The 25,880-nt window shown below is 40.7% G+C and overlaps 1 protein-coding gene across 1 annotated transcript in view; it reads left to right on the top strand.

The window, feature by feature from the left end:
• mettl14 (methyltransferase like 14) overlaps positions 1-25,880 on the top strand; it is a 49,099-nt gene that overhangs the window by 1,082 nt on the left and 22,137 nt on the right. Inside the window, exons 2-8 of the mRNA XM_034188483.1 lie at positions 4,223-4,311; positions 4,407-4,494; positions 8,435-8,512; positions 18,588-18,675; positions 22,550-22,640; positions 22,770-22,911; positions 23,951-24,043. Coding sequence (XP_034044374.1) covers positions 4,223-4,311; positions 4,407-4,494; positions 8,435-8,512; positions 18,588-18,675; positions 22,550-22,640; positions 22,770-22,911; positions 23,951-24,043 — 669 coding nt within the window. The remainder of the gene's footprint in view (positions 1-4,222; positions 4,312-4,406; positions 4,495-8,434; positions 8,513-18,587; positions 18,676-22,549; positions 22,641-22,769; positions 22,912-23,950; positions 24,044-25,880) is intronic.

Below are 25,880 nucleotides of genomic sequence, written 5' to 3'. Positions count from 1 at the left end.
ATTTAAGCAATAATTGGACTCGGATTTCTGAAAAAAATGGTGCATTTTAGTGTCCTAAAAAGGAATAATATTGTCCCCAGCAGTAAAAGGGTTTAAAGTGAATATTCTCGTTTCGTATAGTGGCACCCTCAGTCCTTGGTACCTTGTCTTACTGTATGGTTGTGAGACTTGACACTAACCAGTGACCAAAGGTGATGACTCAATATATTTGGTAGGTGTCTTCAGAGGATTCTAGTGGACTGCTGGAATGCCTTTGTGCCTTTGTTTACTGTTTAGAAGTATCATGTGTATTGTGAGGGAGCACCATCTATGATATTTTGCACATGTGGCACGTTTCATTGTGCATAATCCAGCGTGCAGCTGTATCAATGTTGAGGACCCCAGCAGTTGGAGCATGTTAACCCTCTGGGGCCGACGCCGTTGTATACGATGGCTGAGACCAAGTTTTACTAAATTATAAATAACCTTTTAATGATATGAGATAGAAACTTACCTTTTTTTTTTTTTTTTTTTTTTTGCTGAAAAGTTAACTCAGCGGACTTTCGAGCTAGCCATCCACCATCTTTGTACTCCTCATGGGGCAATTCCAGCGTTACTGACGTTATGAATTTTCGGACATTTAGCCCTATAGCTCCCAAGTTCCTCTCCTTAGATTCTTGAGTTTTACAGTAAGAGACAATTGACCTTTACTTATTCTCACTGTATTACAAATTGGTCACTGTTCCCACTATGCTTAGTGCCAGGGCAGAAAAAGAGTGCGTCACTGACATTACGAAAAAGGACATCATGAAAAATCAAGCAACTTTATTCAGAATTTCTCCTCAAACTACTGATGAGTTCAAACCAAGTATAATATTCATTTATACCCAACATATTGACAAAATCATCCACAAAACTTTCATTCAAAATTAATGATTTCTGGACCCAGATGAATGGAAAACTGCATCACTGGTGATTTTCGGAAGCGATAACTTGAGCATGAAGTTCGCCCAAGTAGTACAGTGCAGCTGTAAACAGGGTAACTTGCTGCTGTTTCCAATGTGCAGATTGCACCTCATCCTGATATACACATGTATAATTATCAGCATAGTCCACCTACAGGAGAGCCTTTGAGTTGTCTGCATCCGAAGAAACGAAAGCTGCTCGTTCTTTGGCATATCTTGTCGCTTGTTCCGCTTAAGGAAACAGTGGACCAGGAACGTGGGAGTTATTTCCACGATGTAATCTCTCAGTTCTTGAACTGCTCCATCCTCAATGGTCTTACGAAGTTGATCATTTTCATTGTTTCGCCAGACGTACCAAGTGACTGCATCAGTTCCTTCTATCTCATGTTGATCGAAGAATTGAAGGAAGCCTTGCCCATCCTTACATTCCTGACATTTATTTAGCCAACATTCCTGTGTAGCATCCTTGCACATTAATTGCTCAGGCAGTTTATAGGTGTCATCTTGCTGCCATCGTGTGTTGATGAAGATAATTATCCATTGTCTCAACAGTTTAAGTCAGTCACTCCTCTTAACCATCCATGTTTTAGTGTCACTAACGTTACAAACATCACTGACGTTACGCGTCACTGACATTATGAATATTACACCCTCATAACTTCCTACATAAAACTCATAGAGCTTGAAACAAGTACTCAATAGGCTTCTCCCAGTGCCTTGTAGGAAAAATTAATAGGTCACATTAATATCTCCAAAGGCATTTTTGCAGCATAAACATAGAACTTTTTTCGTCACTGACGTTACATATTTTACTTCAATGTTAGGAAATACATTTTCAGAAAAACTGACAAATATCTGGTATTGAATGTTTGTGAAATCATTAGACAAGGCCTCGAACCTTTCAATAAGCATAAAACACTTTAAATTACTGTTGTCTTTAAGTGTTAGGGTCTGAGTAGATGAACCCTTTATTTCAATTTTATTTTTTTACTTTTCAATAGCATGATGATCTCCTGCTGAAAAAAAAAACACATATTGAAATAAATTAATCTCCATGAATAAATGAGGGATAGACCTTAGACTTATCATCCCAACTGATTCCAGTCAAATACTGATGACTTTTACATTTTTTCATTTGTCCACTTCAGCACGGAATTGCCCATAGAAGGTGTGTGATGATGTGCGCAATGTGAGTGTCCAATCGGAATTGGTTCACCGTCACATGGTTTTCCAAAATCCAATCGTAGGGCAGATTTACCTCATGTGATAAACCAGAGATTGTTTTTAGCAGTAATGTGTTACTAGTTGGCCCGTTTGAATAGCCCCCTGGCTGCTGGCTCCAATGCACCCTGTGCCATTACGCACAGCGATCAGTGAAAGTCATCAGAGGGAGCAGATGGAGAGCCTCTCATACAATCTCATGTACTCAAACACCGAGTGAGTTTCAGAGATGCTCCACTAGTCATTGCCTGTGAATGTTATTGAATAAGCCTGTGGCAAGCTCTCTCGCTCTGGTGTAAAGCACCGTTTACCATATCAATGGAGCAAGGGGGAGGGGCTGCTCCTCAGAGTGTAAAGAGGCTTTCACAGTGGCGTATTCGTAGAGCTGCTCATTACAGCGTATCATCTACGCTGTAATGAGCAGCTCTCCGCCCACTTCACAAGGAGTTTTTTCTCAATATGTAGCAGTATGTTGAGGGCTACGCGCATAGGATGGAAGAAATTAAACCTGTTTAATTTTCTTTGGCGTACAGCACAGCATGGAGCCTTCACGGGAGTACACGCAGTGTCGTGCTACTGTCCGCTATTGTGAGCCCGCCCACGCTTCAACACGGTACTGTGCGCCACTTCACATCTCCCTGTTGTTCTTCTGGAGCTATATAGATACAGATACTGCAAGGTCGTTGCTTCACTTTATCATACTGGACTAATTATATAACTGTTTCACTGTGTCGCATCGTTTCATAAAAGCGCTCTCTCTCCTCTATCAGACTCCTTATAATAAAATAAAATAAAACCGCTCTCTCGTGCACGCACGCTCTCCCTCCCTCACTCTGTCTCTCTCTGTGTGTCTAATCGGAGCTGTGACTCTTTAAAATAAACGCGCACTTGCTGCATGTCGGTGCGCTCATCAAACGCCCTGATCGATCAGTCTGATCAAAGCTGAAAAGTGCTGTGACTCTTTAAAATACACGCGCACTTGCTGCATGTCGATGCACTCATCAAACGCCCTGATCGATCAGTCTGATCAAAGCTGAAAAGAGCTGTGACTCTAAAATAAACTTGCACTCGCTGCACAAAAAAAAAAAAAAAATAATAGTAATGTTAAATGACTGTTTTTGAGCCGCATCACACCATGCAGTAGAGAACAGAGCGCACTTCTACAGAGGCAGAAAACAGCACTGAAACTGGTGCGGCATGGCACACGCGACTGTGTGCACATATTAAAACGCGAACACACGCAGCTGCAAGTATGAACGAACACTGTTAAAGGCTGAGTACGCGCGTATTTCGGGCATATTTAAATGAAACACAATGCTGCAATGAGCAGCTCTACGAATACGCCACTGTTAAAGCCCCTTAAGGAGCCAAAGTGAGACAAAGTGTGAAAGCTGCTTTCAGAGCAGGAGAGAACACTCCAAAACCCATTAGAAGTAAAAGTTTGTGATGTGACCTTTGTGTAATAGCAGACAGAAATTGCTTTGAGATGAAGAAAAACAAAACGCAGACCATTTTGTATATATTGTTCAAAATATGCATTTTTGTTTATTGTTTGAACTTTTTGTTGTACAGTCTTTTACACAAGACCCAAAATTACCTTTATAAAGTGTCAAAACAGTTGTTTATTATAGTTTGCTGTATGTTTTGAATAAATGTGTGTGGAAAATTATTTACCGCTTTACTTTTTCCTTTCTTATTTTTGATTGTAAACCTTTATCACACTTATAAAACACCGCTATAGCATATATATTCTGAAAGTGCAGGTTGTCCTGAAAAAAAGAGACATAAAACTTGCCAAAAAAGTAAAAAAGTAAGTCACAAATCATTGAGAAAAGATGGACGAACGAGCTTTATCACCCAATAGCCTGCGAATCAAGAGCGCAAAACTTGAATATTCAATAATGAGCAGTTGATTAATCGTTGCATACATTTGTAGTATTTATGAAGGTACTGTAAAGACTTTATTTAAAAAGTACATGGTATAAATTACACAAAAAAGGAAAGATGTGGAAAAGATTCAATAATCCATTTGATTGTATCTGCTTCTTTATCCTCAGTTGGGAGCTGAAAACCCAGACAGCATTGGTGCTGTCCTAAATAGCAAAGATGAGCTTAAAGAGATAGAAGATGCAAGAGAAACATGCAGGTGAGATATTTGTTCATTTTTTTCTTTATCCTCAAAAATGTTTGTGCTTTCCTGAAACAAGGATGCTGCAAATGTCTTACTAATGCATTTTACAGAGCTTCATTTGACAGTTCAGTCCCACCCTGCAAACGGAAGGCACAGACTGAAGGAGAGGACACAGAGGAAGACGTGGAAGAACAAAAGGTGAGTGTCCCCATATTATTCAATATGACACATAACATGATCCTGCTGCATAAAACAACTTTCTTTGTCGACAATTTTTGTATGGTAAAATGTATAAGTTAGGGGTGGGCAAACATAAAAAATCTTAATTGCATTAACTCAATGACTTTCTGTGATTAATCATGATTAATCGCATGGTATATGTGAAACCCAAAAATGAATTCAAAAGCCGCTTAAAAGCACAGTTTTATTTGAAAATGTAAATGAACATTGCATAAATTTGAAAATGTAAATTTCAACTGAAACACACTAATGAAATCAAATGTAAAACCACTGGCAGGTCATTTGTTATCCTGTTTCATATCAAAATAACAATATTCATGTCCATGACTAAATGTACTAAAACAAATGCGTCACAATTGTACACATACCACAATTTGATATGTGTACAATTGTGATGTATTCGTTTTAGTATATTTAGATTTTGTTGTGATTTGGCACTTTATAAGCCGATTAAATTGAATTGAAATTGAACATTTTATTGAGTCTTAAAGTAAATAAATATGAATTTGGTCACTGGATCCTTAAACTTTGTACATAATGAACTCTACATGGTGAATCCTTGATCTCTGGACATGAATAGGAATAAACAAAATCTGTTGTTTTTGTCAAAAGCATTTCCTTTCAGACATTGGCATGAATGTGTTTCCATATATCTGAGCTGAACTTACAGCTGCTGTGCTTCACTTCAGGATGTAATTTGAAAAGAAAATACAGCACGTTTCATTTTGGGAGAAAAAAAAAACGTTTTAGTGGATTGTAGGTGGTTGTTGTGACAGAGGAAGATACAGAGGACAGGGTGAGATGGAAAAGATTGATCTGCTGTGGCGACCCCTAACGGGAACAGCTGAAAGACAAAGAAGAAGAAGTAGTTTCTTGTCTGTATTACATTTGGAAAGAGGTGTCATTTTATTTAAAGCGGTGATTCATTTTGAAGTTATTAATTCCGACCGGACTCTGTCTCAGCCGTGCAGCGTTTCGAGCTGTGTGAACGGAACGGAGGACGATTCTCGTTTCTTGACAGCAACAAGACGAGTCCCAGTTAGTGACTTTAATCCACACAGAAGTGACTGACGATATTTTAATGGCTTTGCGAGGGGTTAAGAAGCGGCTTGCCGTTTCTGAAGAGCAGTGAATCAAAGAACCAATGAGCTACTGCAGAAATAGTTTATTACAGACCAAACCCTGAATATCCGACTTTATTTGTACGTCCGTATGACTCTGAAACTTGGAAAAATCCGTATCATTTACGGACTATAGGTTGACATGAAAACCACCGAAAAGCTGTGTTCACCGCGGGGACACGTTCGGCTATTCAAGATTTTTATTTTTTTTTTAACCGATGACGAACGATGCGTAAAAAAAATTTGACCGATGCAGCTGCATCGGTCCAAACCGGTCTGGATCCGGGCCTGATCCTGTAGAACTTTGTACCGAAAATGTCCATTCAAAAGTTTGGCGTCTTTCTGCATTTTGTTTTGTTGTGCATTGCATAGCCTGTACTTTTCTCGATCCTCGTGTCATTTTCTGTGTGAACTCAGCTATCAGCAGGAAGCAGCAGCATAAGCTCGCCCCCGACGAGCAACAGTCATAAAAGGCAAAAAAAAAAAAAAAAAAAAAAAAAAAAAAAAAAACCCCGCAGCGTTAAGGGGAGGAACAAAATTGTCGGCGATAATGACCTCAATAATTAACGCAACGTTAGCGCGTTAACGTTGCCCAGCCCTAGTATAAGTAGAAACAGGGTTCAATAAGGAAGGAAGTATAAGTTGTAATGAAAAAGTAACAGTTGCATACTTTTTCTTGTGGCCATGGCAAATGGCAACGATGCAGGCCAGAGTGTGGAAATGGGCCTCTGAGAAAAATCAGAATTTCTGTACTTCCTGTGCCTTTTCAGCACATAAATAGTGATGACTGTCATTAAATGTCACTTTTAAATTAAAGAAATTTTGTATTGCTATTGGGCAGCACGGTGGGTTAGTGGTTAGCACTGTGTAGCCTCACAGTGAGAAGGTCACGGGTTCGATTCCCACCTATGGCCTTTCTGTGTGGAGTGAAGACACACAGGCTGGGTGGATTAAAAAATTTAAAATTGTCTGTAGGTGTGCGTGTGGGTGTGAATGTGTTTGTTTGTCTATATGTGACCCTGTGACACTGGCATCCTGTCCAGGGTGTACCTGCCTCACGCTCTGTGACTGCAGGGATAGGCTCCAGCCCCCCGCGACCCTCAATTGGACTAAGTGGTTGAAGGTGTGTGTGTGTGTGTGTGTGTGTGTGTGTGTGTGTGTGTGTTGCTATTATTAGCATGAGTCTAAATTCACATTATGACTGGGTGTGTTTTAAACATATTTCTGTACAGTTTTAATGTGAAACATTTAATTATGACCTAAACCAAAACAGGACATTCATTAATGGCTTTAATACACTCAGAAAGGTCACAAATAAATCAGCACACTTTGTATCATAATGCTGACTGAGTCAGTCTGAAACCTATTCATTGGTTTGCATTTGAAAACATTTTGAAGATTTGTGGGAAACATCTGAAATACTTAAAAACACACTAAGCAGAATCCTCTTAAGACACTGACTCTGAATGTTCATAAACTATATGTTTTGGTTTATTTATTATTGTTTATAATTAGATTATCTTTGGAAAGGTATAAATTATTCTGATGTTTACTAGTTTCATCTATATGCAGGTTCCTGCAGAGGTGCTGCGGGAAGACCAAAATAATAACTTTATTCATATACCATTTTCAGGGTACATTAGTACTCGTCTGAGCAGGCACAGCACTGTGACAGAGTTGGATAAAGTTATGTTTTTTCTGGATCTTAGTGGATGTCCAGTCGCTCCCAGCCCTTGGTGTTGGGTATCGGGACTTGTCTTCCTTTATCAAGTACTCCACAGTTTTTTTTGATCAAGTTATAGAGCGGAGTCGAGCAGTGAATACATAGACAACGGCGGACAACTTGACAGTCAGGAGCGAGGATGATTGTTGTCGTGTGTTGTCATATTGTGGCAGACAGAATGTCTGATAAAATAAAATCTTATAATCGGTCCCATTCTTACCTCCAGGAGTGGAATGGAGGCATGCCCCCCGCCCCTTTCTTTTCCTGCAGGTGAGCATGTAGCTGAGTCAGGGCAGCTGTTGTGGGTGTGTGGGGCTGTGTTTCATCTGTATCTGTTTTATTTCCAGACTCTGTATCTCATTCTCTGTGACCACACAGTGGATATCATTTTATCACAGTGTGCATTAAACTTTTTTGTTATTGTTGTTTATGTGCCTGTGAATGCACGCTGGCCACCTATTTAATTTTTTTTTAACTCGTTTGTAGCTATAGCCATATACAATATCGGCATTCCTTTTGGAATAATATAGGTCCATGTCACAGAGCTCCATGAGCATTTGCTAAAAGTGTAGAGCAGAAAGTGACTTCTGTGACCTTTTTCACTTACTTAACTGTTAAAAAAAATAACTATTTTTTTTTTTTTTTTTTTTTTTTTTTATGTTTTCCAGGTCAGTCACTTGTTTCTCAGTCATAGAAAGGCCAGTAACAGGTGGTAATTATTTTATGTTGCTGGAATGATGTGAAAAAGACTACATATGTTTGTCTTTGTCTTTTTGCCTGCATGAATGAACCTAGAGCTGCTCAGATATTTTGATGCTGCTGCAGTTTAAGCTAAAATTATTATTATTTTTTCTTACCTGATGTAGTGTTTTGTTTTGTTTTGTTTTTTTGTTTGTTGTTTTTTTGTTTGTTTTTCTTTACGAATCTCTGCCATACGCTGCCTTTTTCACAGGGAAAATATTTAAGCCTTTACCTCAAATGAGCAGACTCATCAGTGCCACTGGTTTAAGTTATGAAGCTCAGTGTGTATGTGCTTGTTCATGTTCCTTTTTAGGATGAAGTAGAGGTGCAGCAGCCAGAAGAAAGCAACCCATATGAAGAAATTTATAAGGACTCAAGTACGTTCCTTAAGGTTAGGGAAACTGTTTGACTCTTCCTGACATCTGATGACCCACTCTTTCTTAATGCATCTTGTCTTGTGCTGTCTGCTTAATATTTCAAGCAAAGCTTTATCCTTTAAAGTTTAATAAATAGAAAATTATTTAAAGTAAATCTCTACACATCATCCAGCCAGGAGAGGTGAGCATGAAGGGCTGGTGGTACACTGTTACCCACCACTAGTACAGGAGAATTCTTCTTAATTCTAATTAAGTTGCCAGTCATGGATGACAAGTAAGTTCGTTTGGCTTTTCCCTTGGGGTTGACACAGCTGATCCTAGATGGATCGACATGTTGGTACACATTTTATGCGGGATGTCCTTCCTGATGCAATACCACATTACATGGAGAATGCACAAGGGCAGTCTTGAACCCAGCACCTTCCACTCTGGAAACAAGCACACTAAGCGCTTGACTGCAACCTTGCATACCTCAATCATTGATAACTATGCTGAAAAATGTAATTGACAAACTCAAATCAACATTATGGTAAATCATTTGAGTGGAAATAATTGTAATTTATACCTTGTTATCCTCAGTAATTATTTCTATTTGTATTTTACATTATGAATGTTTCACCAATAAATCTTTTTTATACCACTTAAATAATAAATGAAAAATGACAAACTTTGACTGCTTTAAAGACTGACATTTGAAGATTTGCTGCTTTTCTCCATTTATATCTCTGTGAACTGATTATGTTTACAGTTGGTCTAACTCAAGATAAACATGAAGATGAATTTGGGTTCTCAGAAATCATGATTTTTTTTTTTCCCCCACTTTTAATAGGTCATTCACACAATGAAAAAAATCAGCTGTTCAGATAATTAATCAAATCAAATCTATTTTATTTATATAACGCCAAATCACAACAAACAGTTGCCCCAAGGAGCTTTATATTGTAAGGCAAAGCCATACAATAATTACGGAAAAACCCCAACGGCCAAAATGACCCCCTGTGAGCAAGCACTTGGCGACAGTGGGAAGGAAAAACTCCCTTTTAACAGGAAGAAACCTCCAGCAGAACCAGGCTCAGGGAGGAGCAGTCTTCTGCTGGGACTGGTTGGGGCTGAGGGAGAGAACCAGGAAAAAGACATGCTGTGGAGGGGAGCAGAGATCAGTCACTAATGATTAAATGCAGAGTGGTGCATACAGAGCAAAAAGAGAAAGAAACACTCCGTGCATCATGGGAACCCCCCAGCAGTCTAAGTCTATAGCAGCATAACTAAGGGATGGTTCAGGGTCACCTGGTCCAGCCCTAACTATAAGCTTTAGCAAAAAGGAAAGTTTTAAGCCTAATCTTAAAAGTAGAGAGGGTGTCTGTCTCCCTGATCTGAATTGGGAGCTGGTTCCACAGGAGAGGAGCCTGAAAGCTGAAGGCTCTGCCTCCCATTCTACTCTTACAAACCCTAAGAACTACAAGTAAGCCTGCAGTCTGAGAGCGAAGCGCTCTATTGGGGTGGTATGGTACTATGAGGTCCCTAAGATAAGATGGGACCTGATTATTCAAAACCTTATAAGTAAGAAGAAGAATTTTAAATTCTATTCTAGAATTAACAGGAAGCCAATGAAGAGAGGCCAATATGGGTGAGATATGCTCTCACCCATATTGAACATAATTGCTGGTCTAAGCAGTGGTATCAGCGTTAATGATGTTTTGTTTTTTTAACTTTGTAGAATGAATGTCAACAGGGGTGGTGGCCAAGTGGTTAATGCGCTTGGTTTCAGTTCAGAAGGCTCCGAGTTCAAATCCCACCCCTGCCACATTTCCCCATGTAATGTGGAGTTGCGTCAGGAAGGACATCCGGCATAAAACCTGTGCCAATTCAACATGCAGATCCACCTTGGATTTGCTGTGGCGACCCCGAGTGCAAAACAAGGGCGCAGCCGAAGGGACTTACTAGAATGAATGTCAACACCAAACTCTTATAAAGAAGGAAAAAAATACCTGGGCATGTGCAGGCAAACTTTGATATAAACTGAACAGAATAATACAAACTGTTTTGACTCCCCATGTTTTTTTTAAATAAGAATAAAACAAGAGGTAACTTACTTAAAAATAAATAAAACATCTAGCTGCAGCCTAATAACTTTGAAAAATAACATCAACATTGTTATATTGTACAACATTGGGGTTGTACAATATAATTTGTCAGCATTAAGCAACAAGAAAAACAGAAGAAATACTAAGGTGATCGCCGGCCGTTAGCCCTAAGCTTCACTAAAAGACCCAGACTTTAGATAAAGTTGAGGCCATGACCCACTCCGTTTCCTAATAAAATTAATTTAAAAGGTAAAAAACATAGTAACATACTATGTCAGTATGCTAGCTATACGAAAGGGGCCATAGTTCCATACTATACTGGTATGCTAGCTGTACAAGAGGGGGGGAATAGGTGCGTCTTTAGTCTGGACATGAATGTCTCTATGGAATATGACCGTTTTATCTTTGCAAGGACAACATGCCACAAGGCAGGCGCACAATAGGAGAAGGCTCTGTGGTCTGCTGACATTTCTTAACCTTAGGGACACAAAGTAGTCCTGTGCTGTGGGAACACAGAGCACAGTCTGTTATATAGGGTGTAATTGGGTCAGCTAGGTAGGGAGGTGCTAATCCATGAATAATTTTACAACTTCATAGCAGAACTGTAAAATCACACCTCACAGACAGGTTTGAGCTGACAATAAAATCAAATCAATTTTATTTATATAGCGCCAAATCACAACAAACAGTTGCCCCAAGGCGCTTTATATTGCAAGGCAAAGCCATACAATAATTACGGAAAAACCCCAACGGTCAAAACGACCCCCTGTGAGCAAGCACTTGGCGACAGTGGGAAGGAAAAACTCCCTTTTAACAGGAAGAAACCTCCAGCAGAACCAGGCTCAGGGAGGGGCAGTCTTCTGCTGGGACTGGTTGGGGCTGAGGGAGAGAATCAGGAAAAAGACATGCTGTGGAGGGGAGCAGAGATCAATCACTAATGATTAAATGCAGAGTGGTGCATACAGAGCAAAAAGCGAAAGAAACACACAGTGCATCATGGGAACCCCCCAGCAGTCTAAGTCTATAGCAGCATAACTAAGGGATGGTTCAGGGTCACCTGATCCAGCCCTAACTATAAGCTTTAGCAAAAAGGAAAGTTTTAAGCCTAATCTTAAAAGTAGAGAGGGTGTCTGTCTCCCTGATCCGAATTGGGAGCTGGTTCCAGAGGAGAGGAGCCTGAAAGCTGAAGGCTCTGCCTCCCATTCTACTCTTACAAACCCTAGGAACTGCAAGTAAGCCTGCAGTCTGAGAACGAAGCGCTCTATTGGGGTGATATGGTACTATGAGGTCCCTAAGATAAGATGGGACCTGATTATTCAAAACCTTATAAGTAAGAAGAAGAATTTTAAATTCTATTCTAGAATTAACAGGAAGCCAATGAAGAGAGGCCAATATGGGTGAAATATGCTCTCACCCATATTGAACATAATTGCTGGTCTAAGCAGTGGTATCAGCGTTAATGATGTTTTGTTTTTTTAACTTTGTAGAATGAATGTCAACAGGGGTAACAGTTAGACACCATGTTTCTAAGATTTGTGGGGCCAAGTACAATAACTTCAGGTTTATCTGAGGTTAAAAGCAGGAAATTAGAGGTCATCCATGTCTTTATGTCTGTAAGACAATCCTGCAGTTTAGCTAATTGGTGTGTGTCCTCTGGCTTCATGGATAGATAAAGCTGGGTATCATCTGCGTAAAAATGAAAATTTAAGCAATGCTGTCTAATAATACTGCCTAAGGGAAGCATGTATAAAGTGAATAAAATTGGTCCTAGCACAGAACCTTGTGGAACTCCATAATTAACCTTACTCTGTGAAGAAGATTCCCCATTTACATGAACAAATTGTAATCTATTAGATAAATATGATTCAAACCACTGCAGCGCAGTGCCTTTAATACCTATAGCATGCTCTAATCTCTGTAATAAAATTTTATGGTCAACAGTATCAAAAGCAGCACTGAGGTCTAACAGAACAAATACAGAGATGAGTCCACTGTCTGACAATGCTGTACAAGACACAGTGAGAGTGACTGGTTAGGTAGGATGTCCACCATACAAGGACATTCCCAGTCATCTCAAACTGATTCTCCTACCTTTCAGGTAGTATATGATGATGCACGGTGTCAAATGCAGAACTAGGATCTCCTTGTAGCAGAACTGGTGGTGGTGTCTGAATCCATAGCGAGCAGGAGTTCGTCTACCACTTTAGTAAGCACTGTCTCTGTGGAATGGTGCATTCTAAATGCAGACTGCAGTGGCTCAAAGAGGCTATTCTCAGTAAGGTGGCCCACAAGCTGCTGCGAAACCACTTTTTCAAGGATTTTAGAACAGAATGATAGGTTTGATATCAGCCTATAATTTTTCAGAAGACCGGGTCAAGGTTTGATTTCTTAAGTATTGGTTTAATCACTCCAGATTTGAAGCATTTAGGAGCAGATCCTGAGGTTAGTGACAGGATAATAATTTCCTATACAGTAGGCCCAAGAGTAGGCCACATGTCCAAAGCAGTTTTGTTGGTATAGGGTCAAAAAGACATGTTGAGAAATTGCAAGTTATGTCAGCACACCCATTGAGATAATATCTGTAAATCTAGGTGAGGTGTCAGCAGTGGCACACGCATCAGTAAATGGGTGTAGTGGTGGTACTAAGGCATGCTGGGATATATTAGACCTAATGTTATTATATATTTTCTTTTTGAAGTAATCTAAAAAATCCTGAGCAGTAAATGGAGACTGACTGAATAAGTGTTGCCACCCTGTTGAACAGGAACTTTGTATTGTACTTGTTTTTGTTTGTCAAATCAGAGGAGTAGACTCGTGTTGTAGCCAGTAGTACATGCTTATAGTCCAGAATAGCATCACGCCACGCAAGGTGGAACACCTTCAGTTTTGAGCTATGTAGAGCTGTCACAAACGACCGTTTTGATAGTTGAATAGTCATCGGTTATTTTTGCGATTAGTCAACTAGTTGGATCATATGTAAATTGCAGCTTATCACATTTTATTGATATTGATACCATTATCTATTCCGCTTATCAGTCCGATTCCTTATCTGTTCCCTTATCGATAGCTCCTGTGACTTTTCTGTGTGCTACAAGTAGGCTTTACAGGTTTTCTATGTCAGCAACATTTTATTATCTCTGGACATAAATAAGCTCTACATGGTCGATCCTTGATCTCTGGACAAAAATCTGTAGTTTTTGTCAAAAGCATTTCCTTTTGGACATTAACGGCATGGATGTCACTGCATATGTCTGAGCTGAGCTCAGCTGGCTGCTGGAGTCTGCAGGTCTGCAGCCATACAGTCTTGGGCTGCTGCACGTCAGCCAGGACATCTTATTTTGGGAGGAAAAAAAAAAAACATTTTGATCGATTGCAGTTTATTGTTTGTATTACAACGTTTGTAAAGAGGTGTCATTTGATTTAAACGGCGAGTTGCATTGAAGTTATTAATTCCGAGGGGACTCTATCTTTCTAACTTGACTTGGCGGCGCAGCGTTTGGAGCAACGGAATGGAGGACAATTCTCTTTTCTTTTTTTTTTTTCCCCTCACAACAAGATAGGAGTCCCAGTTAGTCACTTTAATCCACACAAAAGTGACTCACGATTGACATCTTTTAATTGCTTTGAGAGGGGATAAGAAGCGGAGTTGCCGCTTCTGAAGAGGGGCGAAGCAAAGATCCAACAAAGTAGCGGATCGAAGCACTGCTTCATTGGTTCAAGGTTCAAAGCAAATGACTCATCGACTACTAAATTAGTTGTCGATAGTTTCAATAGTCGACATAGTCATGACTAGTCATGGCAGCCCTAGAGCTATGCCATTTTTGCTCGAGACCTCTAGACATATGCTTGAGGCCCTGTAGATGATCATTGAATGTGGCGTGGTTTCAGTGTAGGCGGGGGATCATGTCCAATGTGCTCATGAGTGCTGAGTTTAATCTGTCCACAAGACTGTCAACTGAATGATCATGTTACGAATGTGACACTAAGATATCGGGCAGTCTGGCTCCAGAGTCATTTGTGGTTGAGGAGTTAATGCATCACCATGATGATAAATAAGCATCTCGTCCCAGTGGACAAGGCAGTGAGACTGTAAATTGTGATTTGAAACCACCGATGCATCAGACGCAATGTCAATATTTGAGGCAGCAATACCATTAGCTAGGACCAAATCCAGGATGTTTCCACTAATGTGAGTTGAACTGGATTTGAATGATTTGCAGAAGGTGTCAGAAGGCTTGTTTAGATCAATGTTGAAGGCATTGACAATCAGAATGCTATCTGCACGGCTTGCCTAATTAGAGATAACTCATTAACCCTCTGGGGTCCGAGGGCATTTTTTGGACAGTTCACTCGCCTGGCATAAATGTTTTATTATTGCTGTTAACAGCTCTCCCTACATCCCACAATCAAGTTTTATGTCTCTTTTTTCAGGACAACTTGTGCTTTCAGAATATATATGTTTTTGTTTTGTTTTATAAGTGTAATAAAGGTTTACAATCAAAAATAGGCAAGGAAAAAATAAAGCAAATTTTCCACACACATTTATTCAAAACACACAACAAACTATAATAAACAACTGTTTTGACACTTTATAAAGGTAATTTGAGGTATTGTGTGAAAGACTGTACAACAAAAAGGTTCAAACAGTAAACACAAATGCACATTTTGAACAATATATACAAAATGGTCTATGCGTTTTGTTTTCCATTGATATGGTAAACAGTGCTTTACACAGAGAAAACAACAGAGTTATCCAGTAACATTCACATGCAACTAGTGACGCAATCCTGATAGTTACACACTCTTTGTTTGAGCATGCAAGATTGTCATCAGAGCCTCTCCGTGTGCTCCCGCTTTCACTGATCGCTGTGCGTAATGGCGCAGGGCACACTGAGTATGTACTAATAGTATGTACTCATTGGAGCACCCAGGGGGCTATTCAAACGGGCCAACTAGTAACATATCACTCCTGAAAATGATCTTTGGCTTTTCACGTGAGGTAAATCTGCCCTACGATTGGATTTTGGAAAACCATGTGATGGTGAACCAATTCCGATTGGACACTCACATTGCACACGTCATCACACAGCTTCTACGAGGAGTACGAAGATGGCCGATGGCTGGCTCGAAAGTCTGCGGAGTTAACTTTTGAGCAAAAAAAAAAAAGTAAGTTTCTATCTCATATCATTCAAAAGTTATTTATAATTTAGTAAAGCTTGGTCTTAGCCGTCGTATATGACAGCGTCGGCCCCAGAGGGTTAAATTCATCTAAGAATTCAGAATATGGGCCCAGGGGCCTGTATACGGTGACAAAGTAATATGTTTATTATATTATAATATTTTATATGTTATATTCGAGGCAAATTCTTTGCCTCGAGGCTTTGTTTAACACTGTAGTATATACGCCAGGCCTGTATGTGGTGCTGTAACGTTCCCACAATAAAACAGAAAAAGAAAATAGAGCATAACTAATGTAAGAGCTAATTAATGTAGCAGGTGACGCTACAAGTTGACAAAGCTGCATGCTGAGTAAAATAAAGCCTTTTAAGAGAAAAGGTCCGCGCTCATCATCTGAAATGGACTTATTGTGCATTTAAAGTGAAGGTGTGTTTGTATGTTTTCTTCTTTTTTTTTTTTTTTTTTTTTTTTACAGTTTGGTGCACTGGCTGCTCTTTAAGAGAATACTTTATATTACTTTAAGAGAATCATGTTTAACTATTAAAAAAAATGCCTTTATTCAGATTTGATAAGAGTTTTTATCAACAGGCTGTACAGTTGATTTATCAGTGCAGCTTTTGTGGAAACGCTGCACTCCCCAGTCGTTCTTCAAAGGCTGTGTTATTGTGCCAAGTATCCACAGAATACAAGGAATATGACTTAGATTTGAGCTGCAGTCTCTGTACAGCATGTATAAATATACACTAAACACTGAATAAGTAATAAAAAGTCCAAATGAAATGTGCAATAACAGAAAAAAATGTCCTGTCTGCACACTGAAGAATTCACAGACCGCCTGGGTTTATGGTTCGGCAAAGCTCCAAAACTCTTAACAATGTGAAAAAAATAATTACCTGGGAAAACGGAGAGAGTGAACATTCTAAACTTAAAATTGTGCATAATGGCGCACAGTGACATTGTGCCATTGCTTAAGGAGAGCCCTGCCACTATTGATATTGTTTAAAAACACAAAAGTACTTTTTATCTGATTAATCAATAGAATACTTGATTCCAAAAATATTCGATAGCTGCAGTCCTATTTTAGACCCCCAGCAGCCAGTAAGCTAAACCCAGATTTATGAATAAAAGCAACACCTCCGCCTTGCTTTGTGACTAAATGTGTATGCAAGTGGGCAGGCTTCATTCAAGGGGTGGACAATGGTAGGGTTCAGCCAGGTTTCACATAAACCGTTCATATCTAGGCAGTGTTCCACACAGTCTACAGTTCTACAGTCATATATGATGGAAGCCTTAGAATAGGTTTGAGTTTGTCTGTGCCACACAAACTGGGGATAGCAGACACAGAATATTTAACGTTGCAGAAACAGCCAGTGGGCCTCAGTTTTAGTGCTATCTAGTGTAGTAAAGGGTGCCAGGTTTGCATAGCATATCCTGCTACAGTTTTTATGGGTACATCTGCGGAAATGGGCCACAGTTTTAATTTGAAAATTTCTCTCCCTGGCACATAAGCTACGATGTCACTCACATTTATGGTAGACCCTGCAGGTTCTCTCATCACCTGCTCCTTGGCCTGCTGTACAGTCCTAATATTACCCTCCCTGTAGGACTCAATGTTTGCAGATAAGATGGCGGTGCCTTCCCCAGTAGAGTGAAGGCTGTCCAGCATCAGCAGGCCACAGCAACCCTAGAAAGAGGGCCAGTTATCAATAGAACTAAAGCCTTGCTGCCTGCAGAACTCCCTCAGCCACCTATGCAAAGATATCAGCCTGTTTGCCTCGTCATTTCCCAGAGAGAGGAGGGGACCACAGACTATTAATTGATGCTGACTCATCTTCCTGGCGAGGTTCCAAATCCTCTCTATGTCCATTTTGGTGACCTGTGATTGTCACATCCTAACATTGTTGGAGCCGATATAAATAACTATATGGGTATAACTAGTGTCGTGTTCCTTTGTCTGGCTGCGCTTGTGCATAGTCAGCACCCTAAGATGAGAGGCAATGTTGGGCCCTCTGGCCCCAGGAATACATTTATCATTGGCTGGCGTCTGTAATCTGACTTTGCAGGTAATAGAATCCCTGTCACTAATGCACAGCGCTCTTGCCTGGAGATAGGGATAGAAGTTACCTGTGCGCTAGGAGGGCTATCAATAGGCTCGGCTAAGGTTCACAATCGGCAGCGGTGCCTGTGAGCCAGGTACCATAACTGGGCACCAAGTCTTACCAGGAGTTCTTCTGCCTAACAACAGTCCGAAAGCCATCGTTTTTAACCAACAAGCTAAACTAATACTAATGGATGCACTAGCCGGCCTGACACTATGCTCATCTGGAATACCTATGATATCTAACTCCAGTGAATTAAGATACTGCTCTAACTTACGGACACAGCTCTTTAAGAGGGCCACCCTCTCCGACAACATCATGTAAGATTAAAGTAAAGTGTTGTGCACCAAGAGAACCTAAGCATGTAGCAATAGCTAGTGCAAGCTTAGTGCTAACAGAAGGCTAAACACTCCTATGATTAACACGAGTAAAATAATGAGCTAAAATTCATAGCTTTCGCACTTAAATACTAACAGAAGATAGACAGGTAACAGAAATCTAACCTTGTAAATTTAGAAGAGCACCATTCAGCACCATTCATTACGCCGTTCAGTTCTCTGGTGTCAAATCTGGTGACAAAAACAAGCACTTTAATTAAGCTAATTGTGCACATGCTGTTGAATTCCTAACTCCAGTTTCTTTTTTCTTTCTCTTTAGTTGCACGCCATAATTAATTCTGTATTGATTAAATTCTTCTTTCTTCCATTTTTTTTACCTCTTATTTTCAGGGTACCCAGAGTCTGAACCCTCACAATGACTACTGCCAGCACTTTGTTGACACAGGGCATAGACCACAAAACTTCATCAGAGATGTTGGTACGTTTGTCTGTATATGTGTGTGATTGTGTTAGATTTTAGCCTTTGTGTGGCCGGTTATAAATAGAAAAACCTGACATGACAGAACCATTATTTCATGTGGGTTTTTAAATCTCAGACTGCAATCATTATGAAGCAGCGTTAATCATATAACTTTGAGGAATAACTCCCCTCAGGACAGACAAAGTGATCAGGTCAAATTTTCTTAAAAATTTATTTTTAGACATGTCAATTCATAGCTAAAAATGCAAACATACAAAAAAGAAAAAATTTCAGCAACAGCAGTGGTGATGACAGATAACAATAGTAGCCCTCTGCTGGACACAGATAATAAAACAACTCTGTCAAACCTTACATTTGTTCTAACATGAATATCACATTTTATTATATGGCTATGTGCGCTCTGATTGGCTGATATTTAGTCTGATATTTTCCCATATCAGACATCAGACTGTTACCATGACAGTCGGTCCGCAACACATATCAGATTCGTTACAAACCAGAAAGGTGTGTGTGTGTGTGTGTGTGTGTGTGTGTGTGTGTGTGTGTGTGTGTGTGTGTGTGTGTGTGTGTGTGTGTGTGTGCGCGTGTGCGCGCAACCCCTGGCAATAATTATGGAATCGCCAGCCTCGGAGGATGGTCATTCAGTTGTTTAATTTTGTAGAAAAAAAAGCAGATCACAGTTAAAGGAAATTTTTTTTAATGAAAGACATGCTGACGGATTAAGCCGACGCGCCAATCCGTTGGAAGCCTTAAGGACAAGTTGGAACATGCCCTGCTGTTAAACAATTTCTGATACTCACTCAACTGAAAACCACCCAAAGCCGCCTGGATTTTACAAATGGTTATCAACACGGAGGTGTTTTTCCTGTGGCGGGCATGCCGCGCTGGCTGCGAGCCGACGCGCCAATCCGTCTGCACATCTTTCATTAAAAAAATCTCCTTTAACAGTGGAATGTCCGGATAAACTGCTGATTCCGACCTCTTATGAAAGTTCTCTGTTCTCTCATGACGTCCTGGGTCAACAGAGGCTTAAATTTGGAGGTTTTCAGCTTGAAACAGGATGATGACGTCGCCTTGGACCGCTGCGCGACGTCCCGCTCCATGGGAAGTCCTTACAGCGATAGAAACAATCCAAAATCTCTCATCAGCCGTTAAAATTTACACCGAAAACCAGCTGAATTTCTCGAATGGTCTCCACTCGGATGTGCCTCACAGTTCTTGAAAAAATTTTGATCAAGCACAGCACCAGTCTCTCAGCAACTTCTCAGACAATGAAGATCCGACGAGGGGGCTGGACCACTCCTTCCACAAGGCGTGCTCACAGGTGAATGACGTCACCGACAGGCGTGAAAAAACTCACGCATGCGCACGAGGGTTCAAGCTTGGCTGATGTAATCACACGTGATTCAAATCCATATAGTTTTTTAAAAAAATAAAACTGTCGGTTTCTTTTCTAATAGACCTCGTATATATAGCCAAGCTTGAACCTTCGTGCGCATGCATGAGTTTTTTCACACCTGTCTGTTGCGTCATTCACCTGTGGGCAGGCTTTAAGTGAGCAGTGGTCCACCCACCTCGTCGGATTTTCATTGTGAAGAAATGGCTGAGGGACTGCCGCTTTGCTGCATGAAACGTTTTTCAGAAACTGTGTGAGACAGCCAGGTGGAAACCATTCGGAAAATTCAGATGGCTTTCGGTGAAGATTGCATGGGCATCACAGAGATTAACGAATGGTACAGCCGGTTTAAAGACAGCCCACAATGGCGCAGGGCGTGCCGCGCTCCGAGTGGCGATCGACAGGCTGAAATGACCAGATCATTTCCAAACTGAATGCTGTGTTGATCCGGGACGTCGTCTGACTACCAGATAAATGGCACAAGAGGTGGACATCAGCCATTTTTCGGCAGATTCCACTGTTACAGGAGATTTTGTAATGAAAGACGTGCGGAGGCTGTGTGGAGAAAAGATTATGTTGTTTTGCCCCTGTCTTAAAGTAACCCTCACTAATTGCACGAATTTGTTTTTGTAGCCACTAACGACTGGGAGTGAAGCATGCTGGGGTCATTCTGAACTGGGAGTGAAGAGCTGGGGTTATTATGTTTTTGCAAGAGGAAATAACTTTCAGATGCCTGTTGATTAAAGGAATTATGTGCGCCAGGGAGTTTGAGATGGCCACTCACCCTCCCTTCGCACACACACTAGAAAAGAGGGGGCAGAGCCATGCTCCGATAGAGTCTGCTGCGGGTTACGTACGAACGCCCAGCCGGTTGACAAGCGCACTCTGCCGAAGGTGTTGGCTCTCCACCTTAAAGGCGTCACGGTAAGAGAGAAAGAGATATTTTATGCGCTGCAACCACTTGTGTTTGATGTAACTACTTTTGTGGGGAATAAATATACGCCTGTTTGTTCTAGCAAAATGCAGTCTGTGTGATCATTTCTGTGTGCCGATCTGACCGAACCTTGTTACAAAACAGAGGCATTCGCGTGTCGGGACGGAGCCGCTAATGGCGGAGAACAAAAGCAAGTCCGTGTTGGAAGTCTCACAGGACATGTTGTGACATGCCAAGCTCTCCACAATTTCTCGAATACTCACTCGACTAAAAACCCACCGAAGAAAGCCGTCTGAATCTTCTGAATGGTGCTTTTGTTCTCCGCCATTTGTAGCTCCGTCCCGATGCGCGAATGCCTCCGCACGTCTTTCATTACTAAATCTCCTGTAACAGTGGAATCTGCTGAAAAATGGCTGATGTCCACCTCTTGTGCCATTTCTCTGGTAGTCAGATGACGTCCCAGATCAACACAGCATTCAGTTTGGAAATGATCTAGTCATTTCAGCCTGTCGATCGCCGCTCGGAATGCAGCGCGCCCTGCACCATTGTGGGCCATCTTTAAACCGGTTGTACCACTCCCTAATCTGTGTGATCTCCATAGAATCTTCACCAAAAGCCATTTGAATTTTCCGAATGGTTTCCACCTGGCTGTCTCACACAGTTTCTGAAAAAATTTTCATGCAGCAAAGCGGCAGTCGCTCAGCCATTTTCCTGACAATGAAAATCCGACGAGAGGGGTGGACCACTGCTCACTCAAAGCCTGCCCACAGGTGAATGATGCAACTGACAGGCGTGAAAAAAGTCACGCATGCGCACGAAGGTTCAAGCTTGGCTGATACAAGCGCACATGATTCAAATCCATATAGTTTTTGCAAAAAATAAAAAGGTCGGATAGTTTTCTAACAGACCTCGTGTATGTGTGTGTATATATATATATATATATATATATAAACAAATTATTAACCTAGCTTGCTCAGTCTGTTTTCCTGTACAAACCTCACGCTCAGTTAATAATTCTTTAATACTGCCTGTTTGTTGCATTCAAAATACATCAATCCGTCTGCAATGTCATTCACAACAGTTCAGATAGACAAAAAGAAATGTTAAGTTCACTCAGTGTTTGACCCCTGTTTGCAGCCTACATGCACGCCAGCCTTGCACATCTGGCAGAATGTGCAAAATGGGCACAGCTTAGCAAAGCAATCAGCATGCATCACAAAAAAACAGGCTAACCCCTTGGCTTTATGGCCACTTGCGCCGTTCTGCTCGTCAGAGTGCGCAACAAGGACCAAATTCGGCACAGCGCTCTTATTCATAGCCTCTTCTCCCACTTCAGCCAGTTCCTGATCCACCTGAATCCACATGTTAAATACGTTCCTGCGATCTCACAAGGGCTTACGTCACCGGGTTTCTTAAAGTGACAACACCACATTTAACAGGAAACAGTCTACAACAAAAGCTTCAAATCAAAACATGTTGTGAAAAGAGCTGTTTCCTTAACCCCCCGTTTCACCTGGTCACATTTGTATTCTGTGGTTAAGGTTTGGCTGATCGCTTTGAAGAATACCCTAAACTTCGGGAGCTGATCAGACTGAAGGATGAACTCATCTCCAGCACCAACACACCTCCCATGTATGTTAAACGATTGTGTAAATTTTAAAGTAGGACCTGGTTGTCTGTGCTGTTATTCTGGGAGATGCTTGGAGACTTGAGGGTAACTTTAAAATTAACTCCACTGAGGTTGTGCATGTCTGCCTTTAGGTACCTCCAGGCTGACCTTGACCATTTTGACCTGCGGGATTTGAAGTGCAAGTTTGATGTCATTTTGCTTGAGCCTCCTCTAGAAGAATATTACAGAGAATCAGGCATCAGCCACACTGAACGCTTCTGGACCTGGGATGACGTATGTATGGTCATGTATCTTGTTTGAACTGCACCAGTAATTATGAGTCCAATATAGAGAAATAGATACACATTAGGAGTTTTTTCCCAGAGGGTTATCTTGTTAGTCCAGTGGTTTAAGCCCACATTTTGCTGCATTTCTTAGGTGCTGCTTTCTTCAGTTCATTCTGATATGCTCTCTCATCACTCATCTTGAACTGCTTATCCGGGATCGGGTCGCGGGGGCACCAGCTCCAGTAACCTTTTCAACGTTATTTATTTTATTAACTTAGACTTTGACAGAAACATTTTAAAAGAACTTTGGTTTTACAAATATTACAACATAAATGTCTTTTTTTGTCTATTATTCTTGCTTTCAGTGCATCTAAAACCACTAAAAATTGGTTAAAATAGGGTTTGCCAATAACATTTTAGAGGTATAAAACCCTATAACTTCAGGGGGCCCTGCCTCCTTGACCCCCGCCGGGGGCCCCTGCGCTCATGGCCGTGAGCCGCGATCACATAATTTATCCGGCACTAAAATGGTTCTAGCTAGAACCCTGGTTTAATGGTTTCGAAAGTTACTGCCCATAACTTATAATTATGCTTGAATCATTTAAGCACTCTGGCAGAAGGTTGCTGGTTCGAGTCTCGGCTAGGATTGGCACTCGATGCTCCCCTGCTGCTCACTGAGCAGTAATAGGTGTACTTGACTAATAGCTGGGCAACTTATAAGGCAGTGAGGAAAACAAACTTGCCACCCTAACTCATGATGCCGTGGTCCGGCCCTGCACATGTGCAACATTAACTCACACTTCCTTTAAGCTCAGTAAAACTATGGATTAGTGGTTGTATCCTTGTCAGCCCTTTACCAGCAGGGGGTGACATATCAAGGATGCTTTGCTGCTTGTGAAGCCTCATTACTTATGACCAGTGCAGATAGGAACATTTGTGGAGAAAGAGACTGAAAGTGCTCAGTGAATGGTGTTTGCATAAATTATACCCTTGGGACACCATATTTATTATCATGTCTTTCCCTTGTTTTCTTTCTGATATTTTAGATCATGAAACTGGAAATTGACGAGATGTCAGACCTGCGTTCCTTCGTCTTTCTCTGGTGTGGCTCTGGGGAAGGACTAGACCTGGGCAGAATGGTAACACTGGCTGTCAGACAGTACAAATTAAATTACAAGCCAATTCTCACTCTCTAAAACATTATCAAATCCTTTCCTGGATTCCAGACTCTGTAAACCTAGCACTGGGGCTAATTTTGCAGTGTGTTTGGCAGCCTCATTTATTTTGAGTCTGTTTCTGTTGCTGTTGGTCTGATAATGCGGTTTGAAAAAGTGACAGGAATTGTTAGTCTTATTGGTGTTGGTGTGAGAGCAGCCATGTGCTTTGTCAGTGGCAGCATTGGCAATTTAATTATAGATGCTGGATTTTTGTCAAGAACATCCCAGACAATAATAGATGGTACAGGACCCAAAAATATCACCTTTTTAATTATTTAAAATATAATCTGCAATAGATGATTAACGAAAGATCCTGCTGTACATGTTCCTGTTTGGAAGTGGACTAGTATTTCTTCCAAGCAGATCTAAATGTAGTTGAACTCTGACATTATTTCTAATGCTCCCTCAGACAAAAGCAGCAACTGTTTAGGAATTATGGCCATTTGTGTGCACGGTCCCTCCATTTTCAGAGCCTGTAGGTATTTGGACATGTGAGGATATTCATGATGCAAATCATCATTTAATTGACAGTTTTCATTAGACAAGTCAGGTTGAATAATTTATGAACATTTCCAAGTTACTGAATATTTTTTGTACTTCATTTCCATGAGTCATTAAGAAATACAAATAGCATGATACTGTGTGGTAAATTACATGGAGCAGAGGTGTGATTCTTCTGGATAAATCCGGCTGTCCTGACCTACAAAATGAGACACTCATAAATCATGTAAATTTGTATTTTTTTGGGGGGGAGCATCATGTACACTCCGGGTCAGTGTTGGTAAACACACCACTGTGTGAACCTTTTTGTACCTCTGATTCATGTCTTCATGTCACTCCGCAAGTAGTCCATTCATTTGTTGCGATGAAAGCAGAGTTCCATCAGAGAGCCTGCAATCAGTCAGGAAGGTTATCTGATGTGTTGTAAGAATTTTTGACGTGTGCGGTGAACCATTTCTTTCTTAGCTGAAGCTGACAGGTGTGCAGGTGCAGGTCTAGTTAAACTTAATCAAGTGATCCATTGATAGTTTTTGGTGTGGTGCCGTTAATAATGTTAAGCAATTCTGGGCCAGCAAACTTTATGCATCAGTCAGTTATTGCAGTAGTAAGATCACACAGATGATGAGTAAATTAAGTACTATCATTTATTTATTGGTGGCATTTTGGAAATGCACTCTTTCTCAAAACATGCCATTGTGCAATAAATCAAACGTATCCACCCGCCATCCTTATTGTTGCATTGCTGCCACCTGCTGCATCAGTCTGTTATAGCAGTGCTAAATCCTTTCAATGAGTCCAGTGTTTTTCAAGTATTTAAAAAGCCAACACTTGACCTTATGTCTAAAATACTTTTACAGAAACTTCTTTGAGGCCTATTCTTCTAAATTCTGAGAGAAGCTCTTGCCTTTCTCTGGAGTATTTATTACAGTACATGAGAACATGCTGCACTGTCTCTGGCTGTAAACATCCCAAACATAGTCCATCCTGATGCTTTCTTAGGCGGAAGAGAGTACTGTTCAAAAAAATATGACCAATTCTCAGTCTAACAATAGTAACTTCATCCTTTGTTTTCCACCCTTTTGTTCCATAATTATTTACTGAATCTGTCACTCTATTCAGCTATTGAAAATAAGTGCCTACCCTTAGTCTCTTGCTCCCAGCATTCTTGCCATTGTAAATTAATTTCCCTCCTGACAATACGCTTGCCGTCTGCTTTGGAAAGATTGATACAGATGTCCATCTGTGTTTATTTTTTTAT

Source organism: Thalassophryne amazonica, chromosome 15 (assembly GCF_902500255.1).
Source record: "Thalassophryne amazonica chromosome 15, fThaAma1.1, whole genome shotgun sequence".
Taxonomy (NCBI): Eukaryota; Metazoa; Chordata; class Actinopteri; order Batrachoidiformes; family Batrachoididae; genus Thalassophryne; species Thalassophryne amazonica.
This window is presented reverse-complemented; position numbering and strand designations above follow the sequence as displayed.